Below are 25,889 nucleotides of genomic sequence, written 5' to 3' on the forward strand. Positions count from 1 at the left end.
CTCACGTGTTGCATCACCACGTCCTAGGCTTTTGTAACGGGGTCGTTGATTGGTCGAAAATTAAAATTTTGTGCGGAGCTACAATATGTCAGCGCCCTGTGGAAACCGCATTCTACATCTCTAACACGACTGGAGTTGGCAATGATCTTACAACACAGTATGTGCAATGAATGCTTTACTTGATTACGGAAGCGATGACTCCCATGATGACAATAAACTCGAGGATATTGAGGAAGAAAAGTGTTTTCTACATGATAAAGTGGATTTCTTTAATTTGGCCTCAAGTAATCACGAAGAATCAAGTGATGACCAACAGAAACTTTTAAAGCGGGAATTAAGGACACCATCAGGTCTCTCTATTGAAGTGCCTGCCGAAGAGTTCTGGGAACCTGTTTCTGCTGAGGACATCAAGTTCGTCACAGAAACGAAAGAGCCTAAGAATGCTATTCAAACTTTTGGTATTACTCCATTCAAGACCTCCAGAACCAAAAATAGAAGTAATGACACACAGACTGGCATTAAAAGACAATATGGTCAATCGCATTACAGGCATTCACAGCTAGCTGAAGCAGCAACTGTTTCTAAGAATAATGAACAATCCAAAATATTGAAAGACCACAGTTTTGACTCAAAGCAAATCTATTCTAAACACCAAGTTGAAGATAAAAGTGCAGAAACAAAGACTGATTCTCAAATCAACAACAGAAAATTATTTTACTTGCATTCAATTATCAAACCTCATCTGAAAAGGAAACCCTTCTTTAAGATACCAAAAGACAGAGGACACAATATAATAGGTCATTCAGGTCCAGTGACCAGAGTGAAATGGAACAATACACAGTACAGTCATTTACTTTTGTCTGCTGCAATGGATGGTATGGTGAAGTTATGGAACTTCTGGTCCAGCTTAGACCCCTGTGTCCAAACAATGGGTGTTCATACAAAGGCTGTGAAAGATGCTTGTTGGAGCCATTCTGGGAAAGAAATAATATCCTGTGGCTATGACAAAAGAGCAATCATATCTGACGTTGAAGGAGGTATCTGTATTATTAAAATTAATCAATCAATGAAATTATACTGTGGATAAAATTAATTGATTGCATTGTAACATTATTTCTAAAACATATTGATTAAAATTATCAATAGCCATGCAGCTGCCAACTGAAGTACATGCATGGTATTGCTACCATAATTACAGAAAATTCAACCCTTTCTGGCACTATATATCTATAGCTTGTTAATATCAGCTTTTTGGGGACAGTCAAAAGGTGAATATTAACAAAACGTTGAACTGGTCATATAACTAAGTTACTTAACCTTTATCTATAGAATTAAAAAAAACATTATTGATATCAGAATTCTTGATACCACATTTGCTATAATTTCTTGATAATATCAGGGGATGTATATACCTTTTAAATTTGGGAAATAACAACAGAATCTTCTTCCTTGAAATGTGTATCTATTTTGTCAAGAAAGTAATTGTTTTCTGTGAGGGAAAGATCCTTTATTTAGTCCCAAATCCACCTGAAGTTTTAAGATTTTTGCATAATAGTAACCTTGATAATTATCACTTAAATCATTCATTGAAATAAACTTGATTTTCCTCACGCCAGCCTGATTAATGTCCTATGTATTGTCAATGGGTATGTCAGGTATTAAGGAAAAAGGTTGCTTGCATATTTTACCCTACTGACTTATTGTAGAAGGTGCAGATTTTTGCGGTAAATACAGTAATAATGCACAATGAAAAGCAATTTGAATACCCCAAAATCTTGATAATAAGCCTTAATCGTAAATAGGCCATTCTTGAAAGTAAATCTTGGATTTTTTTTTATGTCAAATGTATTTTGAAAATAGGCCAAACTTGAAAATAAGCCTTGAATTCCATACAGGGAATTTATCTCAATATTAATATAGGCTTTTTGTATATGCCATACAGGATAAATGATTTCGAAAAGAAGGTGGGTATGGAAATAGGCTGGTCTCGAAAATAAGCCTGGGATTTCCTACCCCCCAAAAAAAAGAATTACATAAGGCTCGTCTTATTATCAAGATTTTAGGGTACCGGTTATATCACTTTAGATTTCCTTCAGGAGACTTTCTCTGTTTTTGTCATAATTTTCAGGAATTTACACTTTTACTCACATTCTATAGAACTTTCAATTCAGAAAGTTGTTTTATGTTTGGTTTTTCTTTTGTTCTAAGGTAAACCATTAGTGACCTTTCAGCATGAAAACTACGTTAATTGTGTCAAATGTCACCCAAATAATACCAATGTGATTGTGTCTGGATCCTATAACATTCTACAGGCCTGGGACAAGCGCGCACCAGACCAACCTGTACAGGAGTTCATCTATAAGGATAACACTGGACAGGTAAAATTCTACAGAATTGTACACGAGGATTTAAGTATTCTCATCACACATAATAACAGTATAATGGTGATACTTTTGTATATAGCAATGAGATATAATCGTCTTATCTCGTATTACGTTTGGAGAAACTTGAATTCACAATGATGAGATTTTTGTGAAAGTTGTTCATACCTGGCGTCATCCACTGTTTATTCCCAAAGAAGCTTTTATCAGAGTCACGTCTGTAGAAATTTAACTTGGAACAATGCTACTTCTGTAAACTTGTACGAGATTAATCCATAATTGTGACGGCGACTGACAAAATGGGCCCAGATGCGGCGATTATGACGTTGGAATAAATGACGTTATAAAGTTACGCACATTTTTTGCCGACGTCACCACGTTTATTTGCGGAAACTCTCAATAAAATACGTTTCATAAAGCCCGCATTTTATGTATAAATTTAACTACCTGTACAGTATCAATACATAATATAAAGGGTAGACTGGTGAGTATCAGGTGATCAGTAGGTACATGTAGGTACTTTCTAACAAAAATACAAATAAATAAATAAATATAGCTGCAAACAGGACATTAGAAAAAATATTGAGATTGTTTTTCTCATCGTTGATAGAGATAGCAATTAATATATTCATGGCAAATCAATCAAAGATAAGAGTGAAACAACTTCTGATTTATCTCAATTAGTTTCGACTAAAATTCCAATATGCCACATGTCAGGTGATCCGGACAAATATATTTATAAATAAATTTAATACAGTTTTAACATTTTCAAATCTTATCTAGCAATACTGTTTCTTCAAGGATATTCTGGAAATTCCACAGGCTTTGCTCTTTCACAAGTTGATAATATTTTGCAATACGTCGGAACATATTTAAAATAAAATATCGAAAGTCAAAGTCGTAAAAGTCACTGAAATTATACCGAATACATTGATATACATGTAGCAAACATATCACGAGTACGGAAACTTAAAATGCAAACAGCGTGATGTTGTTTTAAAGACAAAATAAAGGCAAGAAAATTGTGTTAGAAATATTCCGTCTGAATTGTAAGAGGACAAGGAAGCAGATTTCATCAGCCGAGAATTGAATTCTGTAGATGAACCACAGGTGTTTGGCTTTATACATATTGTTTTCTCTTTACATGTATACATACGTAATTCGAGTAGATAGAGATAGAACAAAAATATCTATAGAACAAAACACCTGTGGATGATCTTTAATTTTGTTTGAGAATAAGTTAAGTTTCTGATCAGTGCAAATGATATCTATTTTCTTGTAGAACTATGCGACGATGCTAACAAGGAATGTGGCATTTATAGTGGACGTCGGTAGAGTTCAGTACTTATGCTTTGGTCACATCCCCTTCCGATTAGGCTTAAGATGTATTTATTCCCGGCATGCATTTTGGCCATTTTTGCCTGGTCTCCGGACGGACACCAGACATGGCCGGCCGGTGGATGGGACTCTCAGACCACAGGGACCTGGCACGATTTTTTTTAAACTAAGAGTATACGTATATATATATGTATACTATTGGTTAAAAATTTTCGTGCCAGGTCCCTGTGTCTCAGACAGCATCGGGGACGTGCCCGAAGATTTTTAATTCGAAGTTAGAATATTCCCGGTGTCCCGTAGAATTTCATAATCGGCCACATATCTTTCACATATCGTTTAATCGAGCGGCAATCACATCGCCCGACATTTGGCCGGGCCTGGGGTACAAGTGTCCTTCGTTGTCCGTAATCAACTAAGGCGATATTCGTACGATGTCCAGTGAATAGGCCAGTTATCGCCCGGACATCATATGATAATCGGTCGATTTAGCATTAGATATGTTAGATTGATATTCACTGCCCCCCCCCCCCCCCCAAAAAAAAAAAAAAAAAAAAAAAAAAAAAAAATCTTTGGAAACAGACGTCGTACGATTACCGCACGGCCTCCTTTTAATGTAAATTATGTCGGACAAATTTTTTGACCGGTGTTGTCCAATATCGGAAAATGGCCCAAAACCAGCGGTGTACTCCCGATTACCCCCTATCTCCGGATACCGACCGATCATTGTGACCATAGCATTAATTTTGATGACATTATACAGTACATGGTACCTGGGTACAGGGAGTGGTCAATGGACGAAGATGATTTATATACTTTGTTCAGTTTTGTGAGGATCCCGCACACCAACCCCACCCAGTCTAGTCAAATCACTCATCAGTGCTTAAATCTTAGGGTGAAACAGTATTTTTCATTTCATCTACATCATCTAGAAAGAGCTTTATGTAGAAAAAAAACTATTTTAGAAACCACAGGGGTTTGAGAATTAGTTACAATTTATATCAATTTTTATCTGTGTACCAGAGTATACATATATTGGTTTTAGGGGTCTTATAATCAAGATAAAAAAAACTGTGGAACTTTTGATCCAGAGCATTAGGACCTCTATATAGTGATCTATTGGCATTGTGGTGGGTTCAAATTGATATAAACTGTTACTAATTCTCAAAACCCTCTGTTTGAAACGTTTTTTTCGTCTTTTTTTTCAATCGTGTGCATTGCAATTTCTCTTAACGGTTTTTATCCGAAATATATATAAAGTAGAACTCTGAAAAATAGGTTTAGTTCTTGAGTTGTCTATAAGATATATTGAAAGGAAAGAGTCTGAAATGTAAATGCGATCAATCGTTTCTTAAATTTGATCACTCCATCCACAGGTTTTTGTTTTATGTGCCATAATGGGTCAGTATACTAAATCCAGTAGTATATCTACCTGATATAAAATTTAAAATGTGTGAATCGGAGAACTACGAACACTTCCTGATTCACAGTTTAAGAAATCTAAATAGTTGACTTAAAACACACATTTAACAGAAAAAAACCCAGTAAAAGACATACATCGTTTTAGTGTTTTAAATGTTGATCTGATTAAAAAACACAACAGTTATTAAACTGAATTGCCTTTGTTTACCATAATAACCTCCTTCCCCACCACCATTTCCTGAGTGCTATATATTGTGACCACTTTGCTCGATCCCAAGTGCATGTATGTACTGTCTACGTCATATTGTTTAAAAAAAACATTTAACAAACCAGCACACTATAATCAGATTAAGAACAACTGATACAAAAACAAGATGGATCTTGAATGTATAGATATAACAAGATATATATATATATATAAATCCGTATAATTGTATATATTATATGCCGTATTGTGGATGAGATAGAACGACATTATTCCGGTCATTCGGGAAGGAACATGGGGAATTGAAAATATATATTACTGGTTACCAATGTAATCATGTACACTGTATGTGGTTTCCAAAGGTGAACGCAAAGAGATCGGAGGGTTCGGGCTCGATTCACTAGTACTTTGAAAACATCATCTAACCCGAATAGGATGTTTCATACATTAGTCTTTTTATTTGATCATTTAATCCACATTCAATTTAGTTTTGACGGTTTTATTTACATCATCTATTCGGACTTCGTCAATTCTTAGCACTTGAGCGCATACGCATGCATGTGCATTTGACTTATTTGACTTCTTCGGTATATATCTGATCGGTCACTCCATTAATGTTATTCGTATACCAACATTCTAGTTAAAAGAATCTGGAAGCATATACATGTAAACTTTAATCAAATGCACAGATCTTTGACTTTTTTAAATACGAACATACAAATCAATATCATTGCATGAAAATTTCCTCGTGAAGTTGTTCTTTTGGCGGTTGCTGTGGAACCATGAATATTAAAAAAAAGATATCATATTTGATTTATTAATGGCATCATTGTCGAACCATGAATATCTCTACCAACGAAAACATTTTAAAATTCCAAAGCATGAAACTAAATCACACGCGAAAGTATTTGTTACACATAGCACGCAGTGTTTCACCCCGTCACATCGTAGAATTAGATTGTTACATGTACGTGTCACAGATAATCTTGTATTTTGATAGAACGGACAATGATGTAGTTTTAGTAACACTGATCGAGCTAAACTTTTAATAAATTACAGGTGTTAAAGATCAGTCCAAAGCATAGTCATATGCACGTATACGTTTTTATGTAACGTCATTGGCAGCCTTGTTACATGACGTCAATGTTCATGACGTGATGCTTTCACGTCGCTAATTTTGTCATTAATGAATCTACATGTTGCCTCATTCAAAGTCGCATATCTCTTAAATGCTTTATCCTACGGCTTTAATATTTTGTAAACGTGATCTACACACCATGAAGTAAATAAAAATGTGAAAAAATGAAAATGTGATTTTTCCTCATCTGGGCCCATTTTGTCAGTCGCCGTCACAATTGTCTTCACATACATCTATTGGCATACAAAAACAGTACCCGTACATAAAAATCATGTTATAATATTTTCTTTGCAGGTCCAAGATGTGATATTTTCTTCTGATGGGAGAATCCTTTTCTCATGCTGTGATGTGTTGAGTCGTGATTCTGCAGACAGGAACATAATGGCCTGGGATGTCAGCAGTGGTGTGGTTCTGTCCAACCAGATATACCAGGTTATCTCCCTTTATCTCATTGTAATCTGTAATTTTAAACATCTCATTGTAATCTGTAATTTTAAACATGCATAGATTTGATCACCTGGGAATTTCTGGATTGCTGTTTGATATTTGGTGTAACTTTAATAACTTTTCACCATGGGACTCCATAGTATATATGCTATGCTGTTGAGATGTCTATTTTATGATTATTCTGATAAGATGTTTGACTATAAAATTCTTTTCATGTTCTGGGCATAACATGGATGAGCTGATATCAAATTTATAAAATGATCAGGTAATGAAATGATACAATGTACAGAATGATAGCACAATTTCTTCCTTTGATAAGGAAAGATACAGCTGTACAAGGCTCAAGCTGCACCCAACAGAAGGCCACTTCCTAGCCCAGACTAACGGAGACTACATAGCTATCTTCTCCACACACAAGCCCTACAAACTCAACAAGGTCAAACGCTTTCAGGGTCACAAGGTAAATCAAATCTTCAGTTTGACTCTGATTTAATTCATGTCTTATCTTATATAGCTACATTGTAACCTGTGATATTACATGGAAAACGTAAAGTGGCTTTACAGGATAAGTTGGCAAGTCTGATGATGAACAGACATTCTTCTGGATATATGGGTTAAGATATCCCTTTAACCTTACTTTACAGTTTTATATATCCCACGGTTGATAGGGAAAAGATAAGTGTCTTTTACTGGGTTAGGGATAAGACTAGATAATGACAAGATGTTATCAATACATGCTCTGTCCATTGACATCATCAATTTGACGTAATTGTGATAATTGACAAATCAAAATGTTTCTAAACAACTGTAATTTCATTATTTTTAATTAAAGTATGAGAGAAAAATATGATAATACATAAATACTCAAACATGGGTCTGTCAAAAAGACTGGGATATCTCCACCCTTGTGCGAGGTTTTGGCTGTCAGCACATGGCAAGCTTCATGTTGACCAGCGAAAAGCTTCCCCTCGGACAAGATCCCTGTCCACTTGACAGACTGGTGTCCACAAAGCAGAACTGATGAATACATTTTTTTAATATCCTAGGTATACATAGAAATTGTATGACATTATTAGATGTCACTGTTGCATACTACATGCATAAACAAATTAGAGCTGTCATCGTTACAAACAATATCGTTGTATTGACTCATCTTCCGATACGATATTGATTCCTATTTTCCGAAATCGATACAATGACCAATATTGTACTTTATGACCTGCCTATGACCTACTAATGTTGGAATTTCAAATGTCGACAAATTATGTATTCTTTTTACAACATACCAATTGTTCCTGATCATTTTAACTAGATGAATTTTTAGGTCACCTGACCTATTACGATAGTTTTTTGTCTGTCATGCAATTTCCGTTAACATTTCCATGTAAATGCGATAACTTGGGTAAATGTAAACCAAACTTAATGAAACTTTGTACGTAAACTAACATTGGATAAAAGGTTATAAAAGAAATAAATACAATTTTATTTGAATTTTTATGGGATAGTAAAACAGACAAAGTTAAGACAGCCAATATCGTTCAAGAATATTTTAATGGTGGCTTGAAAATGGTAAATTTAAATGCTTTTATTAATTCCCTTAAATTAGGTTGGATCAGGAGATTATACACCTGCGAAGGGAAATGGAAATCTATTTTAAAGGAACACATTGTTTTGATTTACTATTAAATGTTGGTGAATATATTTTAAAATGTATTAACCTTTGTACAAATGATTTTTGGAAAGATACTTTTAAAGCCTTGTATAAATTGAACAGTTCCAAAGAAGTTATAGATTTACAAAATAAATCCTACTTAACAGAAAGTATCTGGCATAACAAAAATATAACTGTTGATGGTAAACCTGTTTTCTACAGGGCTTGGTATAGTCTTCTGAAAGATCAAATAAACATAAATTTTTACTCTTTTGAAGAATTTTTACAAAAATATGATAATTTACACACCAATTTCCTTCAATTTCAAGGACTAATATCTGCTGTTCGTAAACGTCTGCCTAACCCTCAGCCGCAAAACCTATTACCACTTATATGTCCATATGTTCCCCTGAATATATACAGATTCTCTTTTCAAATATGAAAAATTTTAAATTTCTATATGCTATTCTAAATAAGTCAGAAACAGAACCTACAGATAAGCTGAAATGGCAAGAAGAATTTTTATTAGATGAAGAAGAGTGGAAGCATATTTATAACATTCCTTTTAAAGTAACAAAAAACAATAAACTTCAATGGCTTCAGTTTCGTATTTCTCATTATATTCTGACCACCAATTCAAAATTATTTAAGTATAGTATAGTAGCTAGCCCTATGTGTACTTTCTGTAATTCAGATAGAGAAACAATTATTCATTTAATGTGGGAATGTCGAGAAGTACAAAATCTATTGCAAAACTTTGAAACTCTTTTAGATGCTCTTTATATTCCCTTTTCAATTAACAAACAATCTTTTCTTCTTGGTATTACAACTAACAACATTAATGCACCAGTTGATAATGTTATACTTTTAATCATTAAACAATACATTTACAGAACAAGATGTTTTCATAAAACCTTAAATATAATATAAACACATTGGCAAAAAATATAAAAGAATATTATAATATCAAATGGTCAAAATGATTTTTTGAAAGCAAAATTTATAAAAAGTTGGAGTAAGTGGACACCGTTTATACAATTTGATATATGAACTCTTTTAAATTACGAAAAAAATTAAGAACCAAGGATAATTAATTTAAATCCTGACAACTTACCGGTATTACTTTACAACAAATTCTCTACCATTAGATAAAAAAATACATATATTCCACATCTTGACTCTATCCTCCTATACAACTATTTCCTCTCTATCCTATTTTCTTAACCTCTTATAAATGTTCATGTATGTTTGAACGAATGTGGGTGTATGGAAACCTTTGAATGTATATAATGATTTAAGTAAACTCTTTGGTATATGTGTGAGGGTGTGTGTTTGTGTGTGTAAAAGTATAAATGTGAATGTCATGTAAAATTGATACAAATGAAATACTTTTGTTTTTGTATTTATGATGTTAAATGAATTGTCTTTGTCTGTATTGTCTGTAAAAATGAAAATGATTTCAAAAAATAAAAAAAATTATAAAAAAAAAAAAACATTGGAAAAATCTCAGAGGATTTCAAAAATCAGCTTGATTCGACAGTTATTTACAGAGTTAATGCCCTTTGCACTAATAATTATTGTGGACCTTGTGAACGTGATAACTTGAATATATATAAATCAAGTTTAATGAAACTTTGTGTGTAGACTAACAATGGAAAATCAGCATGATTTAACAGTAATTTATGGAGTTAGTGCCCTTTGCACTAATAATTACTATTGGACTTTTTGAATGAAATAAATTAAGAAAATATGAACAGAGCTTAATGAATTTTTTTGTGTAGACTAACATTAGAAAAATCTTGGACGAGTTCAAAAATCAGCATGATTCAACGGTAATTTATGGAGTTATTGCCCTTTGCACTAGTAATTACTATTGGACCTTGTGAATGTGAAAACTTTCGTATATATAAACCAAGTTTAAAGATGCCGACAGAGCATAAATGATATTCATCATTTGAACAATAATTGGCTTTTAATCGTGTATAGGTATGCCGAATTAGCACAAATAATAACATAAAATAATTTAGTTCACCTTTGGTGCATGCGCAATCATTACTTCATTCCATATAGGATATAGTGCCACGGAATTTTTTCGGGATGCAATTAATTATTTTTTCATATTTTTAACTTGAAGTAAAGTAAGAAGCTCAAACTTTTCAATGGTGGTAATGGTGTAAAGTAAGTAACTTTTGTAACTGAAGAAAAATAATAAATCGTCTGTTCATGTTTTTGATAGTGAAAAAATACCATTTGTCAGGATTATTGGACCTTTTGAATACGATAACTTGAATAAATATGCAATCAGCTTTATGAACCTTTGTATTTAGACTAAAATTGGAAAGATCTTGGACACGTTTGAAAATTGACCTGATTAGATTGTAACTTACTTAGTTATTGCCCTTTGTAATTATAATTATTGAATCTTGTGAACATGATAACTTGAGTAAATATGCACTGAGCTTAATGAAACTTTGCATATAGACTTAACATTGGAAATATATCGAACAAGTTTGAAATTAAGCTTGATTCTACTCTAACTTATTTACGGAGTTATTGCCATTTCCAATAATAATTATTGAACGGTAATGTGAGTAAATATGTACCAAGCTTAATGAAACTTTGTATGTAGACCTATTAGATGTATGTTCCAATTTCGTGAACAAAAGATATTGGTTGGCTAGTAAATGACATACTGTAACTAATTTTTATCAATTATCAGGTGACCGTTAAGGCCCATGGGCCTCTTGTTCACAATTACAACAAATTATATACGAAATAGTTCCTGAATGTTTACCTTCATGCGCCGATTATGTAATACACAAAACAACCTTTCCAGATTTCTTCTTTTTCTCAACAACACCATTGTTTCGATATATATCGACACATTGTGATATTTTCCTTTCGATATATCGATACTTAAAATTTATATCAATGACAGCTCTAAAATAAATAAAACACATTGAAGAAGTATCTATTATTGTTACAAAATGTTCAGGTGTCTAGAAAAATGTATGTATTAGATTACCTATATTATAGAAATTATAGTCTTCAGTTGTAAATGCATAGGTGCATTAGATTCCTTTATCAAGTGAACAGTAATCACTATCTCCAATCTATTGTTACAGGGACTGGGGTATGCTGTTGGATTTGATGTGTCTCTAGAAGGATCAGTCATAGCAAGTGGAAGTGCTGACGGTAATATTTACTTCTACAATTACCACACTGGTCGTCCAATTCGTACGCTGAATACAGGTCTTCCAGTGTGTACTGATGTGGCACTACATCCTGTATTACCCAGTACTGTAGCATGTTGTGGCTGGAACGGACACATACAGGTATGGAGATGACCTGTACTGTATCAATGGACAAATACAGGTATGGAGATGACCTGTACTGTATCAACGGACAAATACAGGTATGGAGATGACCTGTACTGTATCAACAGACACATACAGGTATGGAGATGACCTGTACTGTATCAATGGACACATACAGGTATGGAGATGACCTGTACTGTATCAACGGACACATACAGGTATGGAGATGATCTCCACCGTATCAACGGACACATACAGGTATGGAGATGACCTGTACTGTATCAACTGACACATACAGGTATGGAGATGACCTGTACTGTATCAACGGACACATACAGGTATGAAGATGACCTGTACTGTATCAACGGACACATACAGGTATGAAGATGACCTGTACTGTATCAACGGACACATACAGGTATGCAGATGACCTGTACTGTATCAATGGACACATACAGGTATGCAGATGACTGTACTGTATCACTGTACAGGTATCAGATGACCTGTACTGTATCAACGACAAATACAGGTATGGAGATGACCTGACTGTACTTCAACGGACAAATACAGGTATGGAGATGACCTGTACTGTATCAACGAACACATACAGGTATGAAGATGACCTGTACTGTATCAACGGACACATACAGGTATGGAGATGACCTGTACTGTATCAATGGACACATACAGGTATGGAGATGACCTGTACTGTATCAACGGACACATACAGGTATGGAGATGAGCTGTACTGTATCAACGGACACATACAGGTAAGGCGATGACCTGTACTGTATCAACCGACACATACAGGTATGGAGATGACCTGTACTGTATCAATGGACAAATACAGGTATGGAGATGACCTGTACTGTATCAACGGACACATACAGGTAAGGCGATGACCTGTACTGTATCAACTGACACATACAGGTATGGAGATGACCTGTACTGTATCAACGGACACATACAGTTATGGAGATGACCTGTACTGTATTAACGGACACATACAGGTATGGAGATGACCTGTACTGTATCAATCAACAAATACAGGTATGGAAATGACCTGTACTGTATCAACGGACACATACAGGTAAGGCGATGACCTGTACTGTATCAACGGACACATACAGGTAAGGCGATGACCTGTACTGTGTCAACGGACACATACAGGTATGGAGATGACCTGTACTGTATCAACGGACAAATACAGGTATGGAGATGACCTGTACTGTATCAACGGACACATACAGGTATGGAGATGATCTCCACCGTATCAACGGACACATACAGGTATGGAGATGACCTGTACTGTATCAACTGACACATACAGGTATGGAGATGACCTGTACTGTATCAACCTACACATACAGGTATGAAGATGACCTGTACTGTATCAACGGACACATACAGGTATGAAGATGACCTGTACTGTATCAACGGACACATACAGGTATGAAGATGACCTGTACTGTATCAACGGACACATACAGGTATGGAGATGACCTGTACTGTATCAACTGACACATACAGGTATGAAGATGACCTGTATTGTATCAACGGACACATACAGGTATGGAGATGACCTCTACTGTATCAACGGACAAAAACAGGTATTGAAATGACCTCTACTGTATCAATGGAGAAATACAGGTATGGAGATGACCTGTACTGTATCAACGGACACATACAGGTATGGAGATGACCTCTACTGTATCAACGGACAAATACAGGTATGGAGATGACCTCTACTATACCAATGGACACATACAGGTATGGAGATGACCGCTGCTATGGGAAAGGAATGACATGTATTGGTCAAAGTGAAGCTGAAAAGGACAATTTCCTGGTTAAATGGAATGGTGTCTGGACATTTCTATGATAAAGACCATCTTATAGTGACAAAAATCGGCACAATTATACGATTACCGACTTATTGTCACTATATATAGGAATGATTCGTTCTACTGAAAATTGTATTTACAGTTCTACTGGAAATAACTAATCGCCAGAAACGCCGTGTATTTAGCAATTGGGTTAGCGTACCATAAGAAGTTCAGGAAATTTCTATTGGACATTTCTGTCATTAATGTTGGGATTAACATCATTCTTACTGCAGTATACATCAATATAATGATATTCCATCAAAATACTTTGTATCAACAAGCAACAAAGACCACAGAATAAGATATGGATGAAGTTTTATTGATGTATGTTAGAAAAAGCATAAAAACACAATACCCATCAACGTGAAACAAATATACCGGTACTGTGTAGCACTATACCATATTACGAGCCTGTGTTTGTATACAAATAAATATTCTAACAAAATCTTTTCATAAAATAAAATTGTATGATAATTAAGCAAAAACAAGTTCAATTTGTTTTATAAAACAAATAACAATAAATAAAGATCAATCTATGAACAAAATGTCAAAAAAATACTTCAAAGTTTCAACATACATTTCTTTAGACGATGGGGAATAAAAACATTTTGCTTAGCATTGTGAGTATATTGCTAGGGAATAATTATCTAGTTGAAATGTCCATTTGTACAAATGTGTTAAAGTGAACAGTCGGGCAAGGATGGCTAAAGTCGGTAAAAATGGTGTGAATGTATCCAGTATAATTTTTTATGAAATGGAAAAATAAAATCTCTCGTCAAAATCTGTCTGCGTGCGAAGAAATTAATTTAAAGTATGGGAATTCTAAAACGTCCTCCCGGCTCACTATGTCCGTGGTTTCATTTCCACACAGCCTCGCTTTCAATGCTTTCAAACTTTCTTTACTTTAATGGTCAGAACTGGGAAACTAAGCAGAACTTGACCGTCGTATTAATATGTGAGAACTTTTGGACGGCCAATGAACGCATTTAGACTGGTTTTCTTTGCCCGACTATTCACTTTAACAGCAAAGCTGATAGTAATTATATAATCTGCTGTCGTGGCTGAACAAAATACATGTAGAAACAAATCTGAAGATTTACTTTGTCTATACACATAGATCCTGCAACAATGAAAAACTGACATGATTAGTTTTTAAGCCTTATCGATTTAAAGACAATCCTGTAATATTGGTCTTCAATAAGTGATAAATAGTCACACATCTATTTATATACATGTTTGCACAAAAGAAAGACTCACACAGGTAACGTTTTTTTCCGGTTGACAGCACATACCTGAAATGTCTGTTTATGTAACGCGATCAAGTAATTTACCTGAGAGTACCTAATAAATGGCATGTAGATGTTTTCATAGTTGTACAAACAAATAAATATGTAGCCAAATTTTGGTGTGTTAAATTTTGGCTCTTTCATGCCCAACGCCAAATAAGCCAAAATATGACCACATCCAAAATATCCCAATTTACAGTAACTTTTTGTTTGGCATAATAGTACAGCAAGAAACTGATGTACTTTTAGTGATGTAATTTTATATTTGATGCACTGTTATTGCAAAATATCTCAACAAGTCCTGTAACAATAAGTAGGGCTATATCTGAATAAGGCTACATGCTATTCAATTTAAGCAAATAATATTTAGCATGTAAAATATCATTTGATTGCAAACATTGAGATTTAATGCACTTTTAGAAGAACCTTTTAAATACAGCATTGCTTTGCTCAAAGAAATTCAAGAGGATGGTACTCGATATCGCAGCCAAGTCTAGCAAAATGTCACAATCCTGTGTGAGATGATCTAAATGTTTCAAAGCTCTAGCACCTGTATTCCAATGATATTCTGTTTCAGACATTTTACAGATGTCTTTATTTTGACTTCAATTTCTAAAAACAATAAAGCCAATTTTGTCAATACTGAGAAAATACTAACTTAATAAATTAATGATAAATTTATGTAATTTTCAAAGGATGTTTGAGATAATGAACTTGAACAACTGACGCCAGTATAATGTTTTTAGTTGGTGTTATTAGCTGTACAACCTACACAAGTATGCCACTGTAGACTCTGTCAACATTCTCGGATGCCAATTTAATACAGTATTATAATCATTCATAAATAATGTAACAGGTGCCATTTTCTTTTTATATCACATCAAATATTATCAGAAAGTAGCATATTTGGTACAATGAGTTTGAAACTGGGATCGAAGAAAACGTATATGACAGATCTAGATACAATCCAATCCAATCTAATTGTGGTTAAAGTCAGCTGTAACAGCATTTAACTTGTATATTACTTTAATAATCGGTCTTAAAATCACAATTGCAGCTTGCCCATTCACTATTGCATGAGAAAATTTGACAAAAAAAAAGAAGAAAGAAAATGTCAACATAAACAAGGAAGAAATTGTGCACAGATGAACATCTATTTCCATATGAATTTCCTCATCATCACTTCTAACACAGAACCAGTTTCTCACAAGAACACTATTTACAGGCACATTTTAGTTTTTTCATACAACCATAGACTTTATGAACTAAAGGACTGGTGTTATATTTTAATAAACTACCTATCATACTGTAACACTGATCTCTCACTGCACAGTATATTATATTGAAATACATGTACTGCCTCTACACACCAGGAAACTGGTATATAATTTGTTAAATCAAGGATTTTTTTTACAAGTGGCACTCAGGTTTAATGAATGCATAAGACAATGTGATTGTCTAAGGGAGTTAATTCACCCAATCTTTTACTCAATACACACCTTTCACATTCTGAACAACACAGGTAAAGATAAAGAACTGGTCAGCAAATACCTGTAATCTTCTTGTCATAGTTTTCTATTTATTATCATGACAGTACATAATATTCTCTGAATTCTTTTAGTAAATGATAATAACATTATCCAAGTTCTTTGTAAATGCTAATAATATTCTCTGAGTTCTTTGTAAATGCTAACAACATTCTTTTTGTAAATGCTAACATCCTCTGAATTCTTTGTAAATGCTAGCATTCTCTGAATTCTTTGTAAATGCTAACATCCTCTGAATTCTTTGTAAATGCTAACATCCTCTGAATTCTTTGTAAATGCTAGCATTCTCTGAATTCTGTGTAAATGCCAACATTCTCTGAATTCTTTGTGTAAATACTAACATTCTCTGAATTCTTTGTGTAAATGCCAACATTCTCTGAATTCTTTGTAAATGCTAACAGTCTCTGAATTCTTTGTGTAAATGCCAACATTCTCTGAATTCTTTGTGTAAATACTAACATTCTCTGAATTCTTTGTGTAAATGCCAACATTCTCTGAATTCTTTGTAAATACTAACATTCTCTGAATTCTTTGTGTAAATGCCAACATTCTCTGAATTCTTTGTGTAAATGCCAACATTCTCTGAATTCTTTGTGTAAATGCTAACATTCACAACATACTTATTACAGTTATTGGTGTATTGTTGTTTCTCAAGGCCATTATATCCCTAGAATACACTGGTGGTAGGCAGGTTTTATGGTGTGTAGGACACATACAAAGGGTAATAAAGGCAGGTTGAGTAGATGTGACAGCACAAACATACAGATACACAGGTCTACACCATTAAAGGTAAAACACAACACAAACTGCAATGCCAGTCACATGCAATAACAAATCACACAAACATATACCAATTACATACATGCATAGAGCTATCCATTGACTATCTGATAAATACAGAAAAGACACCAAATGAACACACAATAAGGGACCTACTCCTACACGATCTGTCAGAACAACGGATACTTGAGTGTACCACTCCAAGGTCATTAGTAATACATGTACAAAATGTATCACTTCACGATTTGGACCTCAAATTTTTAACAATAATGTCACATAGATGGAGGGAAAAACTTGAATATGTATAGGAATTATGCTAACAATCATATGTAGCATGCATTGTAATCGTTTTCATCATTAAATTCTAGAACGTTTTTACCGATGAATTTCCTCTACTTGGATAGTGACCTCAAAAGGAAATGCAGAAAACTATGGCACACAAAAATCTTGAATATATATATAAAGTACATCTGTCCTTGATTTAAATAAACCTGGTAGTCATTTCTCTGTATTATTTGACTCCACATAGCTGGATGGTGGACACAGATTTCATTTAATCTGCACTTCATAATCGGGCTCTAGCCAAAATGTCCCAGAGAAATGTCCTTTGTTTGCAGTCCAGTGCATATCTCAAAAAGGAAAATAAGTCTGCCATAATTACCTACTGAACTATACGGCATAGTAGACTGAAAATATAAGCAGAAACAATTATCCTATAATACAGGAATCTACTTGTGAATGTCTAGGAGTGTGTGACAGGTGAGGTAAATGAGGACAGTGTAGGTGGGGCGTAACTACTACCATATACAATTTGGTTGTCTCCACGGTAATACAATAATATCACTTACATTTTCTGGTATGTTCTTAGACTTGTAGATGGTGTAAATGGAGATCAAAGCAATAACATTATATTTGCCATATTTGACCCAAGAAGTATCCAGCCCACATTTTGAAGCCTCAATTTCACTTACTTCAAATTAAATGCAGACTGGAAATATGAAAACCCAAACTGGTTTCTTTGATTTCTTTTGTAAATTGATTTATGGCATACTATGTGCACTAATTTTGTGAAATGGTAGTAAAAATTTTGTTCTATTAAGCAATCCTCTTTTTCTCAATTATTTAAGTGGCCTGGTGCTTATTGGGTCGAATATGGTACATAGCAAATGAGGTTTATATATTTTTTCTCACTGACACATTTACAGGGTCACTTCTATAATGTGGTGACCACTACAATAGGTATATATAGATATCATCAGGCTAGCAGTAATGTTAACAATAGCACATCAATTATTGTATATATTAAATATACTAATGACTAGATTAGTGGGTGTTCTACCGTCATGTAAAATCAGTGATTATATTCCGATAAATATTGAATTATCTGGCAATCAACAAACAAATTTATACGATATTCTATAATTAATATACAAGTCCATATCCATTTTGTTTATATAATAAGAATGTTCTTTTGCTCCATCATATAAAATGACATCACATTTACTGTTATGTTGTGTAAGTGAATGTTTACAAACATGATAGTCACCTCATGAATATTTATATTTTGGATTTCAACAACTTCATTTTTAAACAATTTGAATACTAATTAAGCATAGTCAAAGGCATTGATAGTAATGACTGTATACATGAGCAGCACTACATGTACAGCAATATAAAATATCCACACTTTATTTAGCAGACATTTTACCTAAACAATATAAGCAAGAATTATGGTGAATCAAAACTAATTGTGCAATATTTTGCATTATATACATATTTCAGATGAATAATCAGACACCTGTGTTGTACAAATTAATATTAATTAAAGTTTCACATATGTTCAAGGTCACTGAGGACTTTCTCAAGCTAGGATATATAATATAGGCTGCCATTTACATAATGATTCAAAATAACGAATTCAAAGCAAACCCAATATGGATCTTCCATGCCAAAACAACTTCATAGTACACACATTATAATGTTTATATGGAATAAATACATAAAACTTTGTTAGACCAAACCCTTAAGCTTATTAAAATCAGGTGTTGGTACTTTGCCGTTGGCGTTATTTTGGTGTATTCCTTATCACAACTATTAAAAGTTCTAATATACATGTGTAGTCTTTTTGTTATGAAGACTTGATCTATCTGGAAAAGACTAAATTGTAATACAAAAGTGCAGAAATCGACTTCAATTAATACCATAATGGACAAAATCATAGGAGTATTTGTAATATGATCACCAGTCACTCCAAACAACGTTTGAAGAATTCAAAATAAATTTTTCAACATCACATAAAATATACATCATAATATCTGGAATGTAAAACTTGTAATCAACTCATGATATAACTCAAAAGATAGATATATTTGTAGTTACACTCTGAAATCACTGTCTGTATACTGATATTGTGACAATTTGTCTGTAATACACAACACATACTACTGTAATCTACAAGGTTGCATGTCTACACCATCAGCAGTTGAACAACTAGTCGTCATACCAACACTCAAACTTTGACCTTGCTAATGTCAAAGGTCACATTGCATACAGATTCAAAATCAACTGATTCAAAATCAACCCTATCGGCATCTCAGTTCAAGTGTGTAATTAGTCATTGTTCTTTTAATTACAAAATAGCACTGAAATATCTGTAGTTTGAACAGTTAATGATTTTCAAAAATTGGTCAAAACTTCAAATTTTTTAAATGAATTTGAAAATTTATGAATATATGTACTGAGTAATTAGAATTAATATGTAAATCCTTGTTAGTGGAACTCTTGTTAAAATTGCTGTACTTGTCTCTGTGTGACCTTTTGTGACCTCTTTGATCTTGTGACCTCTTTACAACTGCCGAAGTCAATTATTTTCTTCCGTCCTGTCTCTTCTCTCACCCTAGAGTCTAAAACTTCACACCCCCAGGGCTCCATACTCCTGGTTCCAATGTTCATACTTGGATAACGTGTCGGCAGGCACACTCTTCCTGATTCTCCTTATAGACTCCATAAAATCACTGTACTTTATACCCCTAACCTGTAACCAAATGTCGGTAGATATACACAAGGTGCCTAAATGTGACTCATATATCAATGGTTTATATCTTTTCTCACATAGAATATTACTGATTTGACATGAGCCAAATACATAGCATTGCCTGTATAAGTCAGACAAGTGACAAATCAGGCTTCAACATCACTTTAATACTATGTTAATAAACAAATGGCTAATAAGAAAATACCAACATTCAAACCTATGAAATGAAATATTTATATGAAATTTCAGTTTATAAAATAGTGGAGTTTATAGTATTTTAACATCAAATGAAGATTTAAAACATTTTAAATCTCTTCAAACATAACACAAATTGCTCTAGATATTGTTTGATGGTCATATACTGTAACTTAGGTAGCCAGAGACTCCATGAGATCCCGTTTCTGATCCACAATACTCAGCCACACTCTGTAAGATTGAACCTACATTCAGCCTCCATTATGTCTCCTTTTTAATTTTCTGTTTATTTACCTTATTTGCATCCACAGTCTTGACCTCTGTAGCTGATAAATCTGAAAATTAGATGTAAATATAATTTATAGCTGAATTGTAGTAATCTACAACTTGCATACTTTTACTACGTGGGAAGTAGGGGTGACTATTGCCTACAATTTTAACTATTGCAATACTATTGTTATCAGGAAAACACTATTGCAATAGCTTAACTATTGCAGACTGCAATTGCAATAGTATTGTAAAACTGGCTCTTAGCTAATCTGGATCCCTGTAAATATTCTGGCATAATTGTATTTTATATCCTATTCTTTTTTAATTAATAGTCATTAAAACCCAAATAATCTGGAAACTTGACTATACTAGCCAAATATTCTGATCTAAGTGACATCCAGTACTGTATTACTATATAAGCAGAGTTTGTCTTAAATTTACTATCAGGTTTTATTATAATTTATAATTTTATATAAAGAGTAACTTGAATAGATGGAAAGTGTTTCTTTTTACTAGTTTCATACAATATGCCAACTCCCAGATATGATGCGTACAACAGTAAAGTTTCCTCACCCCTGATAGGTCCCAGTGCTGCATCTTTAGCCAAGGCATTGAGGTCACTACCAGAGTACCCTTCTGTTAACCTGTCGATTCCAATAAATCTTAATTTCAATTCAAATTAATACAGTTAACAAACACATATCACAATTTGTGGATCATATTGAAGATAACAACACATTTATGAATTGTATGTACCGGTAAAGGCTATCACTGCAATTTCCTCTAATACAGGGTACATTGAGAACATTATCAGCATTCTAAACATTTTATTTATTATTATTTTAAAGAAAACTTTGTTTGAAAACCGCCACATAGATCTTATCTTTGTAAATAACATCAATAACATGACGTCCAGTCCAGGCCTTACCTTGCTACCTCAGACAGCTCATCACTGGTCAGTGGGTTACTGTGCTTGGCTAGTAGCTGTGTAAGCATAGACTTCCGTGTCTCTTTTCCAGGCATATTTACATACACTCTCTTAGCAAACCGTCTGTGAAGAAAGTGAGGAAAATTTGATAGAACAAGACTTTATACAGTACAGAGTTTGTCTGAATGTTGAGAACAACACCAAAAACCAAAATAGGAAAATCCCATACAATGTTGAATTGTTTTAATATATGTAACTGAAACAAGGATTTACAAGGTCAAGCCACCAGTGGTAAGAAATGTCGAAATTTCATGACCAAAAATAAACACAAAATTTTTGTGACCATCATTCTGCAACAAAATCAAGATGCATGTCAAATTTTGACAAAATTGTTCAACATCTGTCAAAATAATTTTACCATTTCAACAATGACTATCTTTCACCTGCTTCTGTTTACACCTACCTCAGTACAGCATCATCCAATTCCTGTGGTCTATTGGTGGCTCCCATTATCAACACCCTGTCGTCCGAACTTCCGGCCACCTGTCAAATAACAAGGGTTGATATAATCATTTAAAGGAAAATAAAACTTTTTGTAAGTACCATTCTATCTTGGGCAATGATAATTAGCATTTACAGTTGTTGTTATCATCTGTCTGAAATCTTGACCTGAAATGAACAAAATAAACCTCAATATATTTAGCCTTTATTTGTCAATGACAGAATATACAAGTATAAGCTATACAGATACAGAAAAACAGAGGCAGCAAAAATGGAAGGAAAGCAGATATCATTACTGAAACAAACATAACATGGAGAACATTAGTTCTATTGTTTCAATATTTCTACTGTCATATAACATACCCCATCAAACTGCACTAGAAACTCTGTCTTCAATCGTCGACTAGCATCATTTTCTCCTTCTCGTCTTTCACAAAGCAAAGAATCAATTTCATCTACAACAAACACAAACTATGTCAATCAAATTTTAAAGAATCAATTTGACGAAACTTAACACAGACTGGAGAAAATATCACAATTGAGAAATATTGGTATTAAGATGTTATCACGTACCCATAAACACAACAGAAGGCTGGAGTTCTCGGGCCAGGGTAAACATAGTCCTCACCAACTTCTCTCCTTCCCCTACCTACAATATCACAGAGAATTCACATCAGATCTGGTCTGTTAGACATAGGGACACAAACGCTCAGTAATTCACAGAGAACTCACATCAGATCTGGCCTGTTAGACATAGGGACACAAACGCTCAGTAATTCACAGAGAACTCACATAAGATCTGGTCTGTTAGACATAGGGACACAAACGCTCAGTAATTCAAAGAGAACTCACATCAGATCTGGCCTGTTAGACATAGGGACACAAACGCTCAGTAATTCACAGAGAACTCACATCAGATCTGGTCTGTTAGACATAGGGACACAAACGCTCAGTAATTCACAGAGAACTCACATCAGATCTGGTCTGTTAGACATAGGGACACAAACGCTCAGTAATTCACTGAGATTTCACATCAGATCTGGTCTGTTGGACATTTGTCTGCATTTATAATATAATCAAGCATAATGTTTTGGATACAAACACTGCTTCAGGTCTATGAACCAACATGCTGTGCTTGATATTGGAAACAAATTGTGTTCCAGGTAAAAATTAAATTGAATTGTTCTCATAATATAGAGGTTTTATCTGTGAAATTCAATGAGATATTTTAGTGCCTTACCCATTTGGATGTGAGACTTGAGGCACTAATGTTGAAGAATGTAGCATTGGACTCATTGGCCACTGCCTTAGCCTGTAACACAAACAGAGTCAACAACTGATACAGTTAGACAGTATAAAAAAATAGTACTTACATAACAAAGCTACGCACACACTACTAAAACTGAATCTCTGCGTCAAACCCCAATACAGGTGTTTGGTATATGTACTTGCACTGATCAGCATAGTAAACTGCCTGTATGAATCTTGATATTGTTGGTTTAACTTACCAACATAGTTTTCCCATTCCCTGGAGGACCAAACAACAATAAGCCCCTTGCTGGTGCCCGCAAACCGGTGAATAACTGTAACAGACGTGAATGATTATTGTGTAAGAAATTCACTCAAGTTTTCCAATCTAATGAAAATTAGCCTTGTAATTCCGCTCCACCATGATGCTCTACGTTATGCTCCAATACAAGATCTAACAACGCCCCATTCGGGGTCACCTCAGCATGTCCCCTGTGGTTAGCCAATCAGCGTCTCGCCTACAGAATCTTTGTCCTGAGATGTTCCGATTTAGGCAATGGGTCATGCTGAGATGACCCCAAACAGGGCATTGTTAGATGTTGTATGGAGCGTATCATAGAGCATCGTAGTGGAGTGGAATTACAAGTCTAATTTTAATTAAATTGTCAAGTTTTCTATATCATTATCAAAAGTGTATTGTCTACAATTAATAATTATTAGCCAGAAATTGAACCATTCATTGGCAACCTTCAAAATATTCATCTAAAGATTTAAAGTTTATCTTTAGCTCTAAAGCGTAACAGTTTATCATAGCTGAAATTGCCAAACGAAATGTAAGTGAAAGCTAAAGGTACATGTAACAGTGAAAGATTATCTAAACCTACCTCTGGTCGTAAGGCAGGGAGTATCACAATTTCATGTAAAGCTTGTTTTGCTGTGTCCTGACCAGCTGAAAGTAAGAATGTACTGATAAAGTAAAAGTATTTTTTTATGATTTAAAATAGTAAGCGACTGTTTTGTGTAAAATTACATAGCACCAATGTTGTTATTTAACAATGGAGACTAAATGCTGTTTAAGTAAATACACCCCGCAACAGATAACTTTAACTCATTTTTACTCATTTCTATCAATTGCTTTCCAAACATTTCTTGTCAATTTGATCAAGTTTATATTTCAAAATAGAAGTTTCAATTTGACCTATACAGTAAAACCCCTATAACTCGAACAGCAGGGGACCAGGTCAATCGTTCGAGGACTACGGGGTATTCGACTCATCTGAGGTTAGTCACGATCGACAGTCAAAATGTCCGGTCTCAAACTATGACAAACAATGCACGACAATGACATTTTAATTACCCTATCTTTCAACATTTTGGATTTCTTTATTTAAGTGTTTTATTGATAGCAATATCAAGTTGCAAAAAAAATGTATAACATAAATTTAGCGTTTGAAAAAGCTAACGAGAACGCTCTAAATTATTCACAGCAAAGTAAGCGATCGTCATCTAGGTCAATGTAGAATCCATATTGGTCAACAAGGAGTACATTTCTAATATTTAATGATCATAAATCATTTAAAACATTTACAAAATAAATACTCACAATAAAGTTATTAACCAGCATATTTACGGACATAAGAAATGATCTTTATAGACGTCTTTTTAGTAAAAGCGTAACGTTGGGTTACAAGTCTTTACGAGTTATGTTACAAAATACAATTTACGAGATACGGAACGCACTGATAAAATGTACTTTGCATATATCGTTTGATATCGTTTACATCTTTCGATAAATAACATTGTGTTAGCCTGTCGAATGAAACCAACAAAGAAATTAAAAAAAATAAACTTTTATAATTAGGCGGACGTCAGCAATATCTTTCGCCTCTTTTGTCATTTCACAATGCGTACTTTCTATTAACACGGATCAACAACTTCCGTATTTTCGTATTTACAGCAAATATTATTACGAGAGAAACATTAATAACTTAATGCCTTTTCTGAAATATTCAAATAAAGTAAGCATCAAACAACGACTTACGATCGTGTAGGTAGGTAATAATGACACCGTTAATCTCTTAATTACCTAAAGGCTCGACACGCCAACTGTATAAACACAAGATCGTGAGCATTTATCCATGTCGGTCGGTGCAGTCAGGTGCGGCACAGGTAAAACAATCTCAAGGGCTGAACACCTGTTCGATGAATACATGGGTAAATACTATGTATTTGATGAAACGGGGACATATTTCTGTTCGAGGAATAAGAGGTATTCGACGAATAGCTGTTCGAGCTATCCAGGGTTTTGCTACATAGATTAT

At 34.1% G+C, this 25,889-nt stretch overlaps 2 protein-coding genes across 3 annotated transcripts in view; one reads left to right on the top strand and one right to left on the bottom strand.

The window, feature by feature from the left end:
- The first annotated feature begins 26 nt into the window (after positions 1–26).
- LOC138319101 (WD repeat-containing protein 25-like) lies at positions 27–14,834 on the top strand. The gene is made up of 6 exons (XM_069262023.1): positions 27–1,037; positions 2,209–2,378; positions 6,776–6,913; positions 7,248–7,388; positions 11,705–12,354; positions 12,467–14,834. The coding sequence occupies exons 1-5, from the start codon at positions 167–169 to the stop codon at positions 11,924–11,926; spliced, it is 1,542 nt and encodes a 513-aa protein (XP_069118124.1). The 5' UTR covers positions 27–166; the 3' UTR covers positions 11,927–12,354; positions 12,467–14,834.
- Positions 14,078–25,889, bottom strand: part of LOC138319100 (spastin-like) — a 32,750-nt gene continuing 20,938 nt past the window's right edge. For both annotated transcript variants that reach the window (XM_069262021.1, XM_069262020.1), the window contains 10 exons: positions 24,453–24,517; positions 23,829–23,903; positions 23,561–23,632; positions 22,894–22,969; positions 22,684–22,775; positions 22,283–22,362; positions 21,820–21,942; positions 21,465–21,535; positions 20,916–20,956; positions 14,078–20,426 (listed from right to left, as the gene is read on the bottom strand). In XM_069262021.1, the coding sequence (XP_069118122.1) occupies positions 20,304–20,426; positions 20,916–20,956; positions 21,465–21,535; positions 21,820–21,942; positions 22,283–22,362; positions 22,684–22,775; positions 22,894–22,969; positions 23,561–23,632; positions 23,829–23,903; positions 24,453–24,517 (818 nt within the window). In that variant the 3' untranslated portion in view covers positions 14,078–20,303. The remainder of the gene's footprint in view (positions 20,427–20,915; positions 20,957–21,464; positions 21,536–21,819; positions 21,943–22,282; positions 22,363–22,683; positions 22,776–22,893; positions 22,970–23,560; positions 23,633–23,828; positions 23,904–24,452; positions 24,518–25,889) is intronic.

This window comes from Argopecten irradians, chromosome 3, assembly GCF_041381155.1.
Source record: "Argopecten irradians isolate NY chromosome 3, Ai_NY, whole genome shotgun sequence".
Classification (NCBI taxonomy): domain Eukaryota; kingdom Metazoa; phylum Mollusca; class Bivalvia; order Pectinida; family Pectinidae; genus Argopecten; species Argopecten irradians.